Raw genomic sequence first — 17,095 nt, forward strand, 5'->3', positions numbered from 1 at the left:
GCTAGTAGAGAATCCATGTCGTTCAGATCAATGATTTCTCATATCCAAGCAAATTGTCGTCTTCAATTAATCAAAGATATTCCAACAGTTTTATATGAAGACAGTGTTGCATATATAGCTCAACTAAGAGGGGGATACATAAAGGATGACATAACAAAACATATAGCTCCAAAATTTTTCTATGCACATGAACTCCAGAAGAATGATAATATAGATGTTCAGCAAATCCGATCAAATGATAATCTAGCAAATTTGTTCACCAAAACTTTGCCTACTACAACATTCAAGAAATTTGTTTATTTCATCGGAATGAGACATCTTAAAGATCTTAGTAGAACGAGTTAATATATGGGTGACATCTAAGGGGGAGTATTATGAAAAATATGAATGTCACCCCTTATCTTCCACTCCTTCACCCCTTCGTTTTTCCACCCCAATAAATTCTTTGTTATCCATATTGCCTTATAAAAGGGCATCATTCCCCTCTCATTTGGAACACACACATTGCATGCTTGTATACACACATTGCAAGCTTGTATACACATTTGCATGCTTGAAGTAAGTAGGTATACAGAAAGAAGATGGGAGATAAAGAGAAAAGAGATATCTTATATAAGGTTGAAGATATTTGTACAAGGCCAGTTTCAAATTATCTTATAATTTCTCCCGAGATAATAAAGTTTTTTATTCCATCCGCTCATAGAGTAGGCATAGCCGAATCACGTAAATTTTTGTCTCATCTCTATTTATTTTTTTGCATACATATTATAACAAATATAAAAATAAAAGCTAAGTAATTAAGGGGCATAATGTTCACAATTAAACATAACACATAAAGATAAGGTGATACCTAAAGGGCAATTTAGATTCTTTAGCTATGTGCAACATAAGTGAAATAGTACACCAATAAGGAGTAAGCTAATAATACACTTTAATATTTTTAGTCAATATTTTTCAAATTTCAATTCAAAAAAGGGTCTAAAAATAAGTATCATCCATGTTAAAACTAGCTAACTATTAACTAAGTCAAAAAATTAAATTAGTTTTGATAGGGTGCGCCAAGCCTAGGCTATAGTGCAACACCTAGGCGACGCATGAGGACCCCAATAGCAAGCTAGTGTGATTGGTCCTCCCCTAAAAAAAATTAATTTAATATCATGTGGACCAGTGGCCCACGTATCAGATATTAAACTGATAAGAACAGATACTACACTTGATCTTAGCCAAAAGGCCGAGAAAGGTATGCTTAGAGAGATATTTTGACTTCCCTTTTATAGGTAGCTTTCTCTTTGCATTTTCTCTTCAACTCTCTATGTGGGACAAACAAAAAGAAGTTTCACCGCTTCAACTTGAGGGTCTTTTTCTGTTCTTTTTGTTCTTTTACTACATTAACTACCAAAAACAAAAGAGAGAATAACTCACCAACATTTACATTTGGTAAATATGGATAGAATGGAATTGGAGATAATGAAATTGAATTTCTCATTTTAAAATATAGAATGGAATGAGAGATAATGAAATCGAACTGCTCATTCTTAAAAAAAAGAAAATAATTTTTTTAATTTTATTTTTTTATGTTTCCTATTTCAAATCCTCATCCCATTTCCCTTACCATCCTATTCTATTTCATAGACCAAATATTATTTATCCTTTTAGGCACCTTGTGTTATTACTTCAGATATTATAGAAAAATTAAAATAAAAAACCAAGAAATAGAAATAAAACTAAAAAATGAAAGCTAATGAGAGGTTTGGTTAGTATTTTCAAAACTAAAAATAAATTAAAATGGCTAATATTTTCAAAACTAAAAATAAATTAAAACTAACTTAAACTTATATTCAACTTTGTCCTTGAATTAAATAAGAGTTTAAACTAGGATTAAAATAATAAAAATGTGAATATATAAATTTAAAAATATTATTGTACCAAATAAAAATTACTAAATTTATTTCAGTTACTAAATATAACTTTGAACACACATTTTGGAGCTCCAAGAACAATCTTATTATACATGAAAATTCAAAATTAATAAAAATAATTTTTCAATGAATATATTTTCAAGTTTTTAGAAATTTGATGGATTATTTTAATTAAATTTTGCTTTCACAAATTTTATTTGAATTATATGTATAATTAATAATTATTAAGCCATAAACATCAATTTTGTATATTAAATAAAAAGTCACATTTGTATTCAAATGATACCATGAATGATGACACTAATAAATTGTCCGAACAAATTTACTCAAGCATGTTGTGGCACTACGCAATACATTACATAAGCCTAATCACTTTAGTCACACACACATGATGCACTTCAAGTCAAGAGCCTCAACTTGAAGTACAAAAATTAAGAGTTTATAATTGTTAAAAACAGTCGAGACCTCTATTTAATTTATAAAATTAGTTGAAGCTTAAATTATGTTATAAAGCATACATTAAATATTATTGGTTTATTTAATTTCTCAATGAATCATAATATTTTTTTAATACTTAAAATAAATGTCTTCTAATACAACAACAATAACAACAAAACCAAATCTTAAGTCCCACTAGATAAGGTCGGTTATATGAATCATTTTTCGTCAATTTATGCGATCATAGACCATTTCTTTTTATAGATTCTGAAATATTAAATTCTTACTATCTCCTCCTAAGTTATTTTAGGTATACCTCTACCGTTTCTACTGTCCCTCACAGTAACTAACTCACTCTTCTTCACTAGTGCACTATGTGGCCTACGTTGTAAGTGTCCATATCATCTGAGTCATCTCTCTCTTATCTTATCTTTTATAGGAGTTGCACCTAACTTACCGCGAATATGTTCATTCCTTAATTTATCTTTCAATGTTATACCACTTATCCATCTAAGCATTCTTATTTCGATAACTTTTACTCTTTGGATATTATGTTTCTTCATCGCCAAACATTCCGATCCATATAACATAACCCTTTCAATTTTAAGGGTAATCTATGATCACATAGTACACTTGAAACACTTCTCCATTTTACCCAACCTACTTTAATTTTATGCATTACATTATCTTTAATTTCTCGTTCAACTTGCATAATAGATTCAAGGTATCGAAATCTACAAGTGCTATTTATTTATTTATCATCAAGTTTAATTTTGTCTCCAATATTCCTCATATCATTACTAAAATTACATTTCATATATTTTGTCTTATTTTTACTTATCCTAAAACCTCTAGATTCTAAAACTTCTCTCCATAATTCTAATTCAATTTCTACTTCATGCCCAGTTTTATCAATTAATACAATATCATCTGCAAACAATATACACCATGGAACCTCTTTTGAGTACTCTTAGTCAATTGATCCATCACTAAAGCAAAAAATAAGGATTCAAAGTGAATCCCTAATGTACACCTATGGTGATTGAAAATTCTTTAGTTTCTCCATCTATAGTCCTTAATTACATCAATATACCTACTGCATACACCCTTTTTTTCTAAAACTCACCATAAAACTTCCCTAGGTATTCTATCATATGTTTTATCTAGGTCAATAAATATTATATGCAAGTTCCTCTTCTTTCCCCTAAACTTGTCCATTAATCTTTTTAAAACTATGATAGATTTCTCAGGCATAAAATCAAATTGATTTTCTAATACCTTCGTTTCTAACCTTAATCTTTGTTCAACTACCATTTCCCATAGTTTCATCGTCATAAGTTTAATTCCACAATAGTTATTACAATTTTGAATATCTCATTTATTTTTGTATATAGGTAGTAAAATGTTTTTTCCTCCATTCATCTGGCGTTTTCTTAGTTTTTATAATTATATTTAAAAAATTAATTAACCATATAATTTTGTTATCACCTAAGCATTTCCAAACTTCAATTGAGATGTTATCTAATCCTATAACCTTCCATTTTTCATCTTTTTTTAGTGCAAACTTAACTTCGTTAACTCTAATTTCACGAATAAATCTCACACTTTGTCTTTTCCTTATTTGACAATTCTAAGTTTAAGTCTTCTATTTGATTTCATTAAACAACTTACTAAAGTTACTTCGTCATCTTTCTTCTAATACATCCTATAAATCATGTTCCTTCTACTAATTTTTTTTTTTTTTTGGGGTATGGTTCGAAACTCTAACTTGGACAATCCCTTTATATCCACTTAGGCAACACTAACTTGAGAGAATAAAAACCATTATTCTGAAAATCAAATCGGACCAGCTTGTCCAACCTTGTTTGACTGGAACCTGACACATGTTTGATCCCAATGTTGGCTAAAATCTGAAAATAGAGTGACCTGGTGGAGAACCAATTGACCCGATGTGAACCGGTCGAAATCACTGCAACCCAGGTTTGTTATTGGGTCAATAGGTTCATTTATTTTAATTTTAAAATATTTTTTAAAATAATTTTATGTCAAAATGGTAAAACTCATTTACCTAAAGATTAATTTTTTAAATCAAAATTCTAATAAAAAAGTAAAAAAAAAAAAAAAACAAACAAACAAAATAACAATTTACAAATATAATTCTTAAATATTTTGAAAATGAAAGTTACTATGATCTTACTTGAATTTGAGAGATAAATGTTAAATATATATGACATAATTCTTAGATCTCTTCTATTTTTCATTATTTATAATTATGAATATATATATATATATATATATATATATATATATATATATATATATTATGACATCAAGTTAATGTCACTAGTTCAAGCACTAGTTTGACTGACCCGATGGTCTTTCCAAGTTAATCAACAATCTAATTTTCAAAATTATGATGAAAATATTGTTGTCCACCTATTGACGCAACCTTGGTAATTCACTAGGCAAACCACACTAGATAATCGAACCTAATATCTTGAAGTCTCCAAAGCCCAACTTCACTCGTATCACTTGAGCAAACCCACCTGAGCTCCTTCTATTAAATTTTAATTACCAAATTTTAAATTTCCTTCATTTGATTATCCCTCATAAATTTTATCCTTCATTTGATTATCACTTTAATGAAAGCCCAAGAACTGAATTTGGCCAAGCTCTATCATCTATCAACTAAGATTAAGTATGATCCAAGTAATGCCCATTCTAAAAAACAAATTAATAAATTAGCCCCAATTAATTATATAAAAGAATATTATTAAAATAATGCAACAAATAAAAGAATATTGTTATCATAAATTTTTTTAAAATTATGAATCCACAGCAAGAAATAGAAAAGGAATAACTATAATTATTACAAGTGAGATTAAATGATAAAATTATATTTTATTTGCAGAATGACTATTCCTTATAATAAGATGAAACATAATGAGAAATTTGGGAATAGATCATAGACGTATCAATTATTTCATATGTATTCCTTATTACTTCATCTGCCATATAATAATAAAGAAATAGACATTTCCCATTCCTTGGTGAAATTTAAGAAATAATTATTCATTATATTTTCCTTTTTATGTACTCATAAAAAGTTTTGCTTTGTTATTTGTTTTATGATAACAACATAATTCCATTCTCACAACTTATTTAGTCCCTTTTATATTGTTTACGTTATCAGTTTTTTGTTTGTGTTGTTATTAGTTATCTGCGAAATATTGAAAATTAGATTTTATCACTCTTAGTTGTTTTGACAACTTCTTGTCAGAATATTTTGAAATATAATCATATTAAAAATTAATTTTTTAGACTAAATCATTCATTTAATGCATACGCCTTATTAGAATTGAATTAAAATGATCATATAAATTTAAAAATATTGATTAAAATAAGTGTGTAAATTTTCAAAAAAAATGACAAATAATAAAATTCATTTGCAAAATATATTTTTAATATTTTCAATTGTCATTTACAATAAGATTATTTTGTAAAAAAAAAATTGAAATATAATAATTGAATGAAATATTATAATAACTTATTTTTATTATAATATTTTTAAAATTTGCATTATTTTATTAAATGAAAAAAAAGAGTATTTATTTCATTAAATTTTTAATTTGTTTTGGTTTTATAAATATTAGCTAAATAGGTTGTTAGTTTTCATTTTATAATTTTTGGCTTTTAATTTTTTATTTTCATAATATTCAACAAAAATACCGAAACACCCTCAACTCTTTTTACTATATTCAGTCTTCTTACAAGGACTAATAATTACATAAACCAATAACCCACAAACCAAAAATTGAACTAGCTTTGATGGGGTGCGCCAAGCCTAAGCTATAGTGCAACGCCTAAGCGATGCTCAAGGACCCTAATAGCAAGCTATTTGTCGAGCCCTCCCCCCTAAAAAAATTAATTTAATATCATGTGAACCAATAGTCCACGTATCAGATATTAAACTGATAAGAACAGATACTACACTTGATCTTAGCCAAAAGGCCGAGAAAGGTATGCTTAACAAGTTATTTCAACTTCCATTTTATGGGTAAATTATACTTTCACTCTTCTCTTCAACTTCCAATGTGGGATAAAGGACAAAAGGTTCAACACTTAAATATTAGCTTTCTTTTCCTTTCATGCAGGGTTGCATCATTCTAGAAAAATAAATAATCGTCCCATTAATAACGATTTGCTCTGGCTACTGTTTCGAAATCCGCTTTTTGCTTTATTTGTATTATTATTATTGTCTCATTAGCGATTCATTTGGATCAAAGATTTTATTTTATAAAATAAAAAGAAAAAAAAAAAAGGAAACTCATTTTTTACTGTCTTTTCCGTTTATATTAAATATTGTTAAAAACAAAGTTCATTTTAATAAGACAAAATTAGAAAAATTAAATATTAATAATGAGTAAAGTCAAAAATTTGTTCATTTGATTTGGTTTTTTTTTTTTTTTAAATATTCCTTTTCTTGATAAAATATGAAAATATGGATACCTTAATATTTTTATATTTTTTGAGTTATAAACATAACCCAAGGATTTACCTCTCGGCAAAGATCCAAATCGGCTTCATCAATTATGAGGAAAAATACAGAAATTTTATTTCATCAAAATTTTAATTTGTTGTTAGTTTTCAATATATAGTTTTTATTTTAATACACCCTAAACTTTTTTCACTATATTAAATCTTATTACAAGGACTAATAATTACTTAAACCAAACATAATCCAAAGCCAAAAATTGAACTAGCTTTGATGGGGTGCGCCAGGCCTAGGCTACAGTGCAACACCTAAGCAACACGCAAGAACCCTAATAGCAAGCTATTTGGTGAGCCCTTCCCCTAAAAAAATTAATTTAATATCATGTGAACCAATGGTCCACGTATCAGATATTAAACTGATAAGAACAGATACTACACTTGATCTTAGCCAAAAGGCCGAGAAAGGTATGCTTAATAAGTTATTTCAACTTTCTTTTTATGGGTAAACTCTATTTTGACTCTTATCTTGAGCTTCCGATGTGGGACAAAGGACAAGAGATTCAACACTTCACTAGAGTTCTCTTTTTATTTCCTGCAAGGTTGCATCATTTTAGAAAAATATATAATCATCCCATTAATAATGATTTGCTTCGGCTGTTGTCTCGAATCCGCTTTTTGCATTATTTGTATTATCATTCGTCTCATTAGCGATTCATTTGGATCAAAGATTTTACTTTATAAAATAAAAAAAATAGAAAATGAGAAACAAACTCATTTTTCACCATCTTTTCTATTTATATTAAATATTGTTAAAAATAAAGTTCATTTTAATATGACTAAAAATTAAAAAAATTAAATATTCATGATGAGTAAAATCAAAATTTTGTTCACAGATTTGATATTTTTTTTAAAAAAAAAATTATCACTTTTCTTGATAAAACGTGAAAATGTCCCAAGGGATTCACCTCCGGGCAAAGATCCAAATCCGCTCCACTAATTATGAGGAAAATACATACAATTTTTTAAAAAAAATTAAAACATTACCCATATTCTCTATTATTGAAATAAAATAACTTATTTATTTTAATATAATTAATTAGTTGATATAACATAAACTTTCGAGTAGAATAATATAAAATAAAATTAATACATTAAACTGTACAATTAAATATAAATACTATAATTAAATTCGCACACATACATATTTAAGGAAAACAGGCTGAATTTGAGGCAGAAAAATATTTTCCATATATTGCTCTATTTATTCTAGGGGTGAGCATAATTCAGTGAAAACCGAATTAACTGGCCGAAATTGGTCAGTTCGGTTAGGGTAAAAATCCCGGTTTGGTCGGTTCGGTTATAATTCTACAAAATTCCGATTAATCGGTTTCGGTTTGGTTAAGGGTAAAAAAATTTCAGTTAACCGATTAACCGAATTACTAATTAATTATATTTTAAATATAATTTATGAATATAAATTTTGCAAGGCATTTAATTCAACTGGGTTTGGTTTTAAAAAAAATTATATTTGTATTTTATTTTTAGTAATTAATTTTAAATAATTTCAGTTAAAATCAATTAACCGAATTACCTAAATGGACAATTCAGTCGGGGTTCGATCGATTCGGTTAATGATATTATTTAACAAAATTTTTCTATTAATTACCCGAACTAAGTGTTTGCTCACCCCTAATTTATTTGGTCTTCTTAGGTTGAAAGATCCACCAATGCGCATCCATTTAAATACACCATTCTGCAAAGAGCATTTTGGGTCATTCGCTTAGGCAGATAGCATATAAGCCATTCAGCTTCCATTTTATAGTCAACTTCCTCGTTTGCCTCTTCCCTCCTGCTCCCGATGTGGGACAAAAGAAGGGGTTTAGCAGAATCAGTTGAAGGCTTTGGCCACGCTCTTCTCTGTGTCTACAGATTTACGAAGGGAAAAAAAAAAAAAAAAAAATCTTAAAGTAGAGGTTTTGGATTTGGAACTGTACCTAATTTGAAAAGGTGTAGTATAAAATTGTATTAAAATTTATCCAAAACTATCTAAATTTATGCTCCCCAATACTACCTAGTAGTATTTGAAAATATGAATTTTGAAATTTGAATTTGAATTTATATGAATTTGAATAAAATTTAATATAATTTTATACTACTCGAAAACCCTAGAAGCAAGGTATGATATAGAATGCCTTTCAACTTCCTTTTCAAAGGCAATTTCCTCTTTGCCTCTTCTCTTCGGCTTCCGATATTCAACATGAAAAAAGAGGCTTAGCAGCTCAGAAGTGGGTTTGCAGAAAAATTAAGGGGAGAGGAATTCATGAACGCCTCTCAATCTTTCATTTCCCAGCCATTGCAGCTTATAAACTCAAGAAGGAATAACTTAACATGCTCATATGAATAGAATTTGTCTAAATTTGTCAACTGGGATGATAATATCCATAGAATTCGGGATTGTCAAATTCATGGTTTTCAAAAGAAAGGGGAGGAAAATGAAATATGGCTCCAAATGTAGATATAACAAGAAGAACAAAATTTAATTATGTTTTATGAACTGTTTCAATTATACAAATGGTGGATGAAGGGTGGAGGGAGGGGGGGAGATCTTAAAAATACATAGAGTCTTAGGATGTGGTGGTTTGATCTTATTTATCATCAGAGAAAACGAAAAAGTTAAAACTTCAGCATGGGGGTTGTGTGTGCTCTTCCCCCATCGGTGAACTCTCAATCTTAAGCTTCTTTCTTTTTCTGGCTGTAAGGGAGTCAATGTTAGGAGGCAATAGTAACCGGGACTGCATCAAATCGAGCAATCGTGATTGCAGATGCCGGTTCATCTCCATGACATGCTTCGTCATCCTCGTAGCCCACATCCGATTCTCAACACTTGTTTCCACTTCCATTTGCATCACTGCAGGTGTTTGACCCTTCTGCTAATTTCTCAAAACAAGCAAAATAAAAGATCTCAAATGCATTTTTGTTCACAGCATAACAAACAACACACATGAGGGAGAGAGTGAAGAGAGAGAGACCTCCAAGTCCAGAATTTGCCGGTTCAGTGTTTCTGCGCTTCTGCAATCAACGATGGTTCGGTGATCTTTGAGCGAACAACATACAGTTCCCTTGGTTGAGTTGCTTGGAGAAGGAAGCTTCTCAAGCGGAGAAACCCGGAATTGATTAGAGACTTTTGGGTTGTTTGTCATGGAAAGCAGTGACAACTGTGGTATCACTACCAGATTAGTTATGGGTCCTGCTTGTCAATGAAAACAACATTCTTAATTATTTCCAAATCTCAAGGAATTTAGAACTAAAAGCTGAATTCGAAAGACATCACGCAGTATTAAGGGAAAGAGGTCTTCTCAATTACTGGGAAAAAAGGAGGCATGAAAAAAAAAATTGGTTATTTTTGTAAAAGGAAATTTCATAACCTAAATAGTGGTTTGGTTTATGTGAATGCTAATCAAAATGTGAGTTCCATACTCTGGTTTACTCTAGATTCCATGTCTTATACCTAAACCTACCCTTTCCATCACACTGACTTTGTTTTCAAGCGATGCAAAATTCGGTCAGTCTTTCTTAAATATCCTTTTAACTGAGTAGAGCACTGAAATAAGATAGAAAATCCTTACATAGCACACTCCCCCATTTTCCTCCTTCAAAACAATAAAATAAATTGAAATCCTTGGTACCTTTTTGATGATTAAATCTTCGAATGATCACCCAATTCACGACATCCCAGAGGCAGGCAGTACAGTCCTCAGAGGCAGAGATAAGACCCGATGCACTGAAGGCCAACACAGTTACAGGCCCACTGCATGGCCAATTAGGATATATGTGAGGTTCCAAATTGCCTTTTTGCCCATGCAAATACTAGGGCATATACTAATAAACAAACATAAATATTTGGGCAAGGTAGGGGGCATCATATGGAATATTCATACCGTAAATGTGTTAGCCAACATGGTTTTGCAAACTCAACTTGGTAGGCTACCAAAAAAAACTAATTTGAGAGAAATCTTTTGTACAAATATCTATGTTCATTCCGAGTAGAAATCAGATTCAAGGAATTGAGATGTTTAGGTTGGATTGGAGAACCCAAAAAAATCAACTAGTTCAGCAAGTTTTCCTAGATGTAGGGGGCAGAAATAAAATAGAAGGTCAATTGATATTGTCCAACTAGTTCTGCAATGGGGATCAATTCTCCATTTCACTTCAAGAACTTCAGACGCCATACATTACTTGTGTCCATTTAAAACAGTCGACTGGTCCTCTGCAACAGTGAAAGGATCCCCTGCTAGTCCAATGTCAAGCTTGTTAACAAAAATCCTTCCATCTGAACTTCCAGAGAACAAGAGCTGCTCTCCTGGATCAATAACAATGGCAGTTATTGCTTGTGGATAGACTTGAGTTTGCAAAGGCCTTCCCGTGACCAGGTCCCAAATCTAAAAATATACAGAAAAAATTGCCTCTTCAGCAAGCAAGAATATAAATATCAACAAGCTATCACAATTCCACACAATAATACATTAATCAAGCCCTACTAGTACAGAGAAGTAACACATGTTGATTACTGACCTTAGATAATCCAGAGACATATTACATAATGAATCTTGTCTGGATAACTATAAGACTTGGTCCATTTTTGTTAATAGGGCAGTAGTCTCAAATTATTATGAACAATAATACATTAATCAAGCCCTAGTACTAGTAGTACAGAGAAGTATTAAATATTGATTTTACAGACCTTACATGTGCCATCAAGGGAGCTTGATATAAAAACTGAGCTTGAACTGCCTGCTGTAGAAAGAACACCAGTTATAGAAGACAAATGCTCTGAGGAAGAATGGAGTAAAGGAGGCAAGCTTCCGCAATCTGCAGCATCCAGCAAACTTCCATCGAATTTATCAGAACAATGTATTAAAGGTTCTTTTTTATTAAAAAGTTTTCTTCTTTTTTCATGTCAATCACAAACAAACTAGTGAAGGTTCGAAGGGAGAAATATTTAGTCTTTACCTAAACATAGACCAAACGCAGATTATACCATCATCTGAACCGGAAATGAGAAGAGAATCATCATCAGAAAACACCATGCAGTTCAAAGATCTATTGTGGGCATGCCAATTCTTGAGCAATCTTCCACTGGTGACCTGCATATTACCACCACCTAATCAAAATGTTGAGGCAGGCAATGCTTAATTTTTCCAAAGACACTGCCCATTCTAAGATTGATGCTCCTTGTGAAATTAGGTCCCAAAACAACCGATAGATACAGAGACATGTTACATAATGAATCTTGTCTGGATAATTATACGACCCATCTAGTTTTGTCATTAGGTTTGTTTGTTCAATTGTCCCTTTCACTTTCAGGGGATTCTTTACAATGGGGGAAAAGGTTCTTAATCCCACTTAGTGCGGGAAAGCATATATTTAAATAAATGGGAAGCAGGGAAAAAGTGTGCTAACCTCCCAGATATAAACATTTCCAGAAGGAGCTCCACCAGCAAGAAATACACCATCTCTTGTGCAGCAAATTGGCCCAATGGCCTCCACTGGATAGCTCCGAAGCATTGCCTGGGGCTGAATGTCAAAACAATAATAAATGAAACTAACTTGAGTTTTAAACAGTAGACTTCAACCTTGCTGCAGTATTTTAGGGGCTTAGGGCAGTCAGTAGTCTCAAATTATGAGTTCCTCTATAACCATTCAAAATTGATTGACTTCACTTCCATTTATCATTAAGAAAAATATAATATATTTATACAGTGACCATCTCCTTTTTGTTAATATTCTATTTAACAGTAGAGGAAAAAGATGAAAAAGGATTTCTGAAGAAATTTTGGGTAATCAACAGAACAAGATTTCTCGATGAACCAGAAAAAATAGACACTATTATTCAACTCAAAAATAAAATGGGATGTTTTGATAATCAAAACACCCTCATGATCAACGAAGACCAGAACTCCAACCTAACTAGATCCCAGGTGAATCTCTAAAAATTGACACACTTCTACAACAATAAGTGAAACAAAACAACACGATTCAAGGAAAATTCAGAGCTGAGTAACTAGTGCAAGGGGGGGAAGCGTGAGCATTCTCAAAATAATTAGAAAACAAAAACAAGGGCACAAATGAACGATCAAATCAAACTGTTTTGAGACATTAACCACGATTTGAGAACACACCCACATGATCAATGCCGAACAGAACTCCAGCCTAGTAAGAACGCAGGTGAATCTCTAAAAATATAAGAACTAAAACAAACCCACGAGATTCAGGGAGAATTTGAATATTTGGGAGATTACCTTGTTCAAGGGCCAGGCCACGATCGACCCACCACCGAGGGATCCATGCCTGTTGATCTGAGAAGCCATAAAGAAGCGATTTCTCAAGCACAAGAAGCCGTGGGGAGGGGAAGCACAGGTGGGAATGTGGAGAACGCGATCCCCTGTTTCAATGTCCCAGATTGTGATTCCTGCGATCATGCTCTTGTCACTGCACACCGCCAAACCCTCTCTGCGCTCACCCATCTCCATCTCTCTCTGAGAGGGGAAGAAAGAGAGAGAAGGGTAACAAGGGAGCTCTGGGACTCAGCAATTTTGGCAGCTGTTCCGCAGATTTCTTAGCTTTAATGAGCATGGAGACAGAGGGGAAGACGAGGGTGCGCCATGGGAAGGTGGTTAAGAGCTTAGTGCAGATTCAGTTGGGAGTTTATCACTCCGCTCCACCCAATCAGACGCCCACCATGAATGCTTCAGAGCTCAGACAAAAAACGTTGTCTCTTAATAATTGATTTCGAAGGATGAGCCAAACAAATTGATTGCTCCATGTGAGATTTTTGTTGAGAAATTTCACTTGGAGGTTTCTAACAAAGTTTGAAAATTAATGTCTAAAGAATTAATTTTTTAGTTCAAGTTGGTGCTTAGAATTAATAATTTTAAGTTCTGCATTCATTCTAGCGGCTTTATTTTATTAAGGTAGGTTAAATATTTTTAATTTGATTTTGGTGCGATAATACTAAACTTTTGTATCAAATATTTCATATTTTATTATTAAAAATGAATAAATGTGGCATGTAGGTTTGGAATAAGAGTTTAATATTCATTGTTTATGATTCTTATTCTCAATTTAAAATTTTAGATTTGAACTTGTATAATTTAGATAAAATTAATATAAAAATATAATAAATTTCATCTAAATTCACAAAAATTCAAATCATCATGTTATATGAGACGAGCATAACACTATTTCATCTAATCAGGTCTTGTCATTTGGATCTGTAATGACATGAGCCCGTGTCATCAAGCATTTTCTAAATTCAAATCTAAGATCACAATTTCACGCTACTTAATATTACCTTATTAAAATTAATTATTATTATTTTTGTCAGATTTGTGATTCTCACAATATGCATTTTCTTTAATTATAATTTTAATACACTTTTTGTTCGTATCAAAGATTTGAGTTCTTTTGTTAAAAAAATCTACAAATGGTGCGATTATAAACTTTTTGTTACTATAAAAAATTTCATCATGATAATCAAAAGTTTTTATGCGTATAAGTCAAGCTTATCTGTGACTGGTACGTATGCATACCTATATGCGTATGTACTTACATATTAAATGTTTTATATTTAATTTGAATTTAGTAGGTTTTTATTATGCAAATTGAATGACTAGTGCATTGTGCTTGGCTTTGTTTTTATGAAATTTAAGTAATTGATTTTATTAAATATATAAATGAAAATAAAAGGTTAGGATAAGTCATAAGTGGGAATGATAACAAGGGGAGGAGAGGGAGGAACATCTCGGGGATCATTCAATGTATATTGTTACTTAAAGTTGCATTTAAGTTGAACATTTTTTAGAAAAAATGTATGTATTAAATGCTTTGTGGTTGGCGTGAGTTTATTTGTGCTTTTATTTTTTCTTTTAATTTATTATTCAATAGTTCGGTGTCAAATATATTTTTTATTAAATTTATAGTGTTTTTAACAACACGATTTGTTCTATTATGAAATTATCAACTCTATTTCCCGACTTATATTATGATTTTTACTATTTGAGCGAGAGGAAGAGAAGAATATGTTTTTCCTATATTGAACTGTTTCGGCGGAAGACCGTATTAATGTGATATAAATTAATCAAAATAATTACATTAGAAGGTAATAAACTATTGGCATATTAATTTCCTCTCTCTTTTTTTAACATATATTTTCTATAAAGGTCACAATAAATAGCAAGCTTGTGGTAGAACTTGTGATGGATCTTGAAACTAGCAAAGGGTATGGAGATGAAAGAGGCAAATTATTGTTTTTATTGTCTTACCATTTATACAAGGGAAAGCAATGAAGAAAACTTTATTTACCTTTATTAGTTCTTATGAAAATTGACACAATAAATGTGTCACAGTGAGGATGTTCATCATCAGAAGTGGATGAAAAGTAGCAATTGAATCTTTTTAAGCATATGATATAAAAAAAGTTGGGCTATATAATGCAGTCTCATGATGATATAAGCTGACATTGCACAACATTAGTGAGTATAATATTTTGGGTCACACTATTGCATTCGCTAATGCCCTGCTACGTGAGCTTATATCATTACATACCCACATTACTAAGCATTTTTTAATAAAAAAAAATTGTAGGCAATCAAATATTTGCAATAAATGTCAAAAATGAAAGCATTGTCCTTAAAAAACTGTGTTTGAACAAAACTATCAATTATTGTGTTAGCGCATTTTAATGGTATATTTTAACGGTAAGGCAGGAGATTTTAAATTAAAAGTCTCAAATTTTTTAATTTTAAAAAACAAAATAAATAAGGTTTTGAGATGGAAAACGACTCTACCACTACGTTGGTTAGACTCGATGAGTAATCCAATATAAGAACATGATCATTTTGCATTTTTCCCCAAATATTCTTTAAAAATCCCTCTTTTACGATCAAGTTAGATTTAAGCGATTGATTAATTAGTAAGTTGATAAATTGTAGATAATTGAATGGACACATATTTTCCTGACACTGTGGTTGAATCACATTTAACTATATTTCAACTCAATGTTGGAAAAAATAATGGAATAACTAAACTTGTACAAAGTACTTGCACAACCTTTCTCACCTTATACCAATAAAACAGAACAATGGGATAGATATATAACCACTAAATTTCAATTTCAAAATTGATTCGGCAATGTAACAATTAAATCACCAAATAAATTAACATAAAATTAGCAAGAATAGTAAAACAATGAAACACTCAAAAACGGAACACAAAAAATTTACATGAAAAACCCCAAATCGAAGAAAAACTACAGGACCTCCGGTCTATGCCAAATCCATTATGTAAGAAAAATATAAGGGTCTATTAACTCTATAAAAACTCTCAATAACAATGGAAATTGCAAATATACTAAATAATCTTACTTGGGAGCCAATCTTACCAACAAGAACTCGAGATCAGTAAAAGATTGTCTAACAATAAAACAAAATTCAAAGAAAAATGTCATGATCAAAGTCAATCAAGTCAAAACCCTTGTCGTGTGATTGCACACCTAAAATTTCAAGTCAATTGGAGTTCGTTTGGTCGTCCAATCAAGTACCTAAGTGGGTTTCTTCTTGTCCATATTTTCTTTTTCATCAAACCGTCGCCAACCCTTTTTTTCTTATTTTATTTTAATTTCTAGCACACCCACTCACACACGCAATCCTATTTTCCTTCTATTTATATATATATTTTTTAATTTACAAAACTGCCCCTCTTATTAATTTTCGTGAGGAGGGAAGCACAACAATCTCCCACTATAGACTCATGAGGAGAGGTCTTGAAGACCTACAACCACCCTGCAAAATTCAAGCTTCCTCTGACGTAATGCTTTTGTCATCATGTGAGTCTTATTTTTATCTATGTGAATTTTCTCAATCTCTAACAATTCATCTCTAGTGCATCTCGAATCTAGTGATACCCCGCCTCAATATGCTTCAATCTCAAATGAAATGTTAAGTTCTTGCCAAATTGAATTGCACTCTGGTGTCACAATGCATGTGATGACCCAAAATATATATATATATATATATATATATATATATATAATTAAAGTATAATAATAATAGAATAATAAAAATTGTCATTAAGTTAATATCAATACAGAAGTGTTTTTCTGTAAAATCCTTAATTCCATGTTTGATGCCTAAGAAAGACCTTGTCTTAACGAGTGCTCAGAGACCATTGCGGTTCAGTCGCTTCCT

The 17,095-nt window shown here is 31.0% G+C and overlaps 1 protein-coding gene and 3 non-coding genes across 5 annotated transcripts; all 4 read right to left on the reverse strand.

Moving 5' to 3' along the window:
* Positions 1-1,048: 1,048 nt before the first annotated feature.
* On the reverse strand, positions 1,049-1,244 carry LOC131161212 (U2 spliceosomal RNA). The gene has a single exon (XR_009138363.1). It is a non-coding gene; the product is annotated as a U2 spliceosomal RNA (small nuclear RNA).
* Positions 1,245-6,185: 4,941 nt separating this feature from the next.
* Positions 6,186-6,381, reverse strand: LOC131161217 (U2 spliceosomal RNA). The gene has a single exon (XR_009138368.1). It is a non-coding gene; the product is annotated as a U2 spliceosomal RNA (small nuclear RNA).
* A 744-nt stretch (positions 6,382-7,125) lies between these two features.
* On the reverse strand, positions 7,126-7,320 carry LOC131161213 (U2 spliceosomal RNA). Its single transcript, XR_009138364.1, has one exon. It is a non-coding gene; the product is annotated as a U2 spliceosomal RNA (small nuclear RNA).
* Positions 7,321-9,363: 2,043 nt separating this feature from the next.
* On the reverse strand, positions 9,364-13,744 carry LOC131159982 (protein ROOT INITIATION DEFECTIVE 3-like). Of its 2 annotated transcripts, none has more exons than XM_058115242.1 (8): positions 13,151-13,744; positions 12,312-12,425; positions 11,862-11,995; positions 11,593-11,737; positions 11,088-11,290; positions 10,538-10,659; positions 9,881-10,098; positions 9,364-9,778 (listed from the first exon to the last, which is right to left on the reverse strand). In XM_058115242.1, the coding sequence occupies exons 1-8, from the start codon at positions 13,379-13,381 to the stop codon at positions 9,533-9,535; spliced, it is 1,413 nt and encodes a 470-aa protein (XP_057971225.1). In that variant the 5' UTR covers positions 13,382-13,744; the 3' UTR covers positions 9,364-9,532. The 2 variants fall into 2 exon arrangements, with proteins under 2 accessions (XP_057971225.1, XP_057971224.1); XM_058115241.1 differs by having other exon boundaries at positions 9,364-9,781; positions 13,151-13,720.
* Between the last annotated feature and the right edge of the window lie 3,351 nt (positions 13,745-17,095).

This window comes from Malania oleifera, chromosome 7, assembly GCF_029873635.1.
Source record: "Malania oleifera isolate guangnan ecotype guangnan chromosome 7, ASM2987363v1, whole genome shotgun sequence".
Classification (NCBI taxonomy): Eukaryota; Viridiplantae; Streptophyta; class Magnoliopsida; order Santalales; family Ximeniaceae; genus Malania; species Malania oleifera.

Coding starts and splice junctions, on each gene's coding strand:
- LOC131159982 (XM_058115241.1), bottom strand. CDS start 13,381: ATGGAGATGGGTGAGCGCAGAGAGGGTTTGGCGGTGTGCAGTGACAAG. Junction 10,660..11,087: donor ACTGTTTTAAATGGACACAA/GTAATGTATGGC, acceptor TTGGCCATGCAG/TGGGCCTGTAACTGTGTTGG. Junction 9,782..9,880: donor GGCAAATTCTGGACTTGGAG/GTCTCTCTCTCT, acceptor TTGAGAAATTAG/CAGAAGGGTCAAACACCTGC.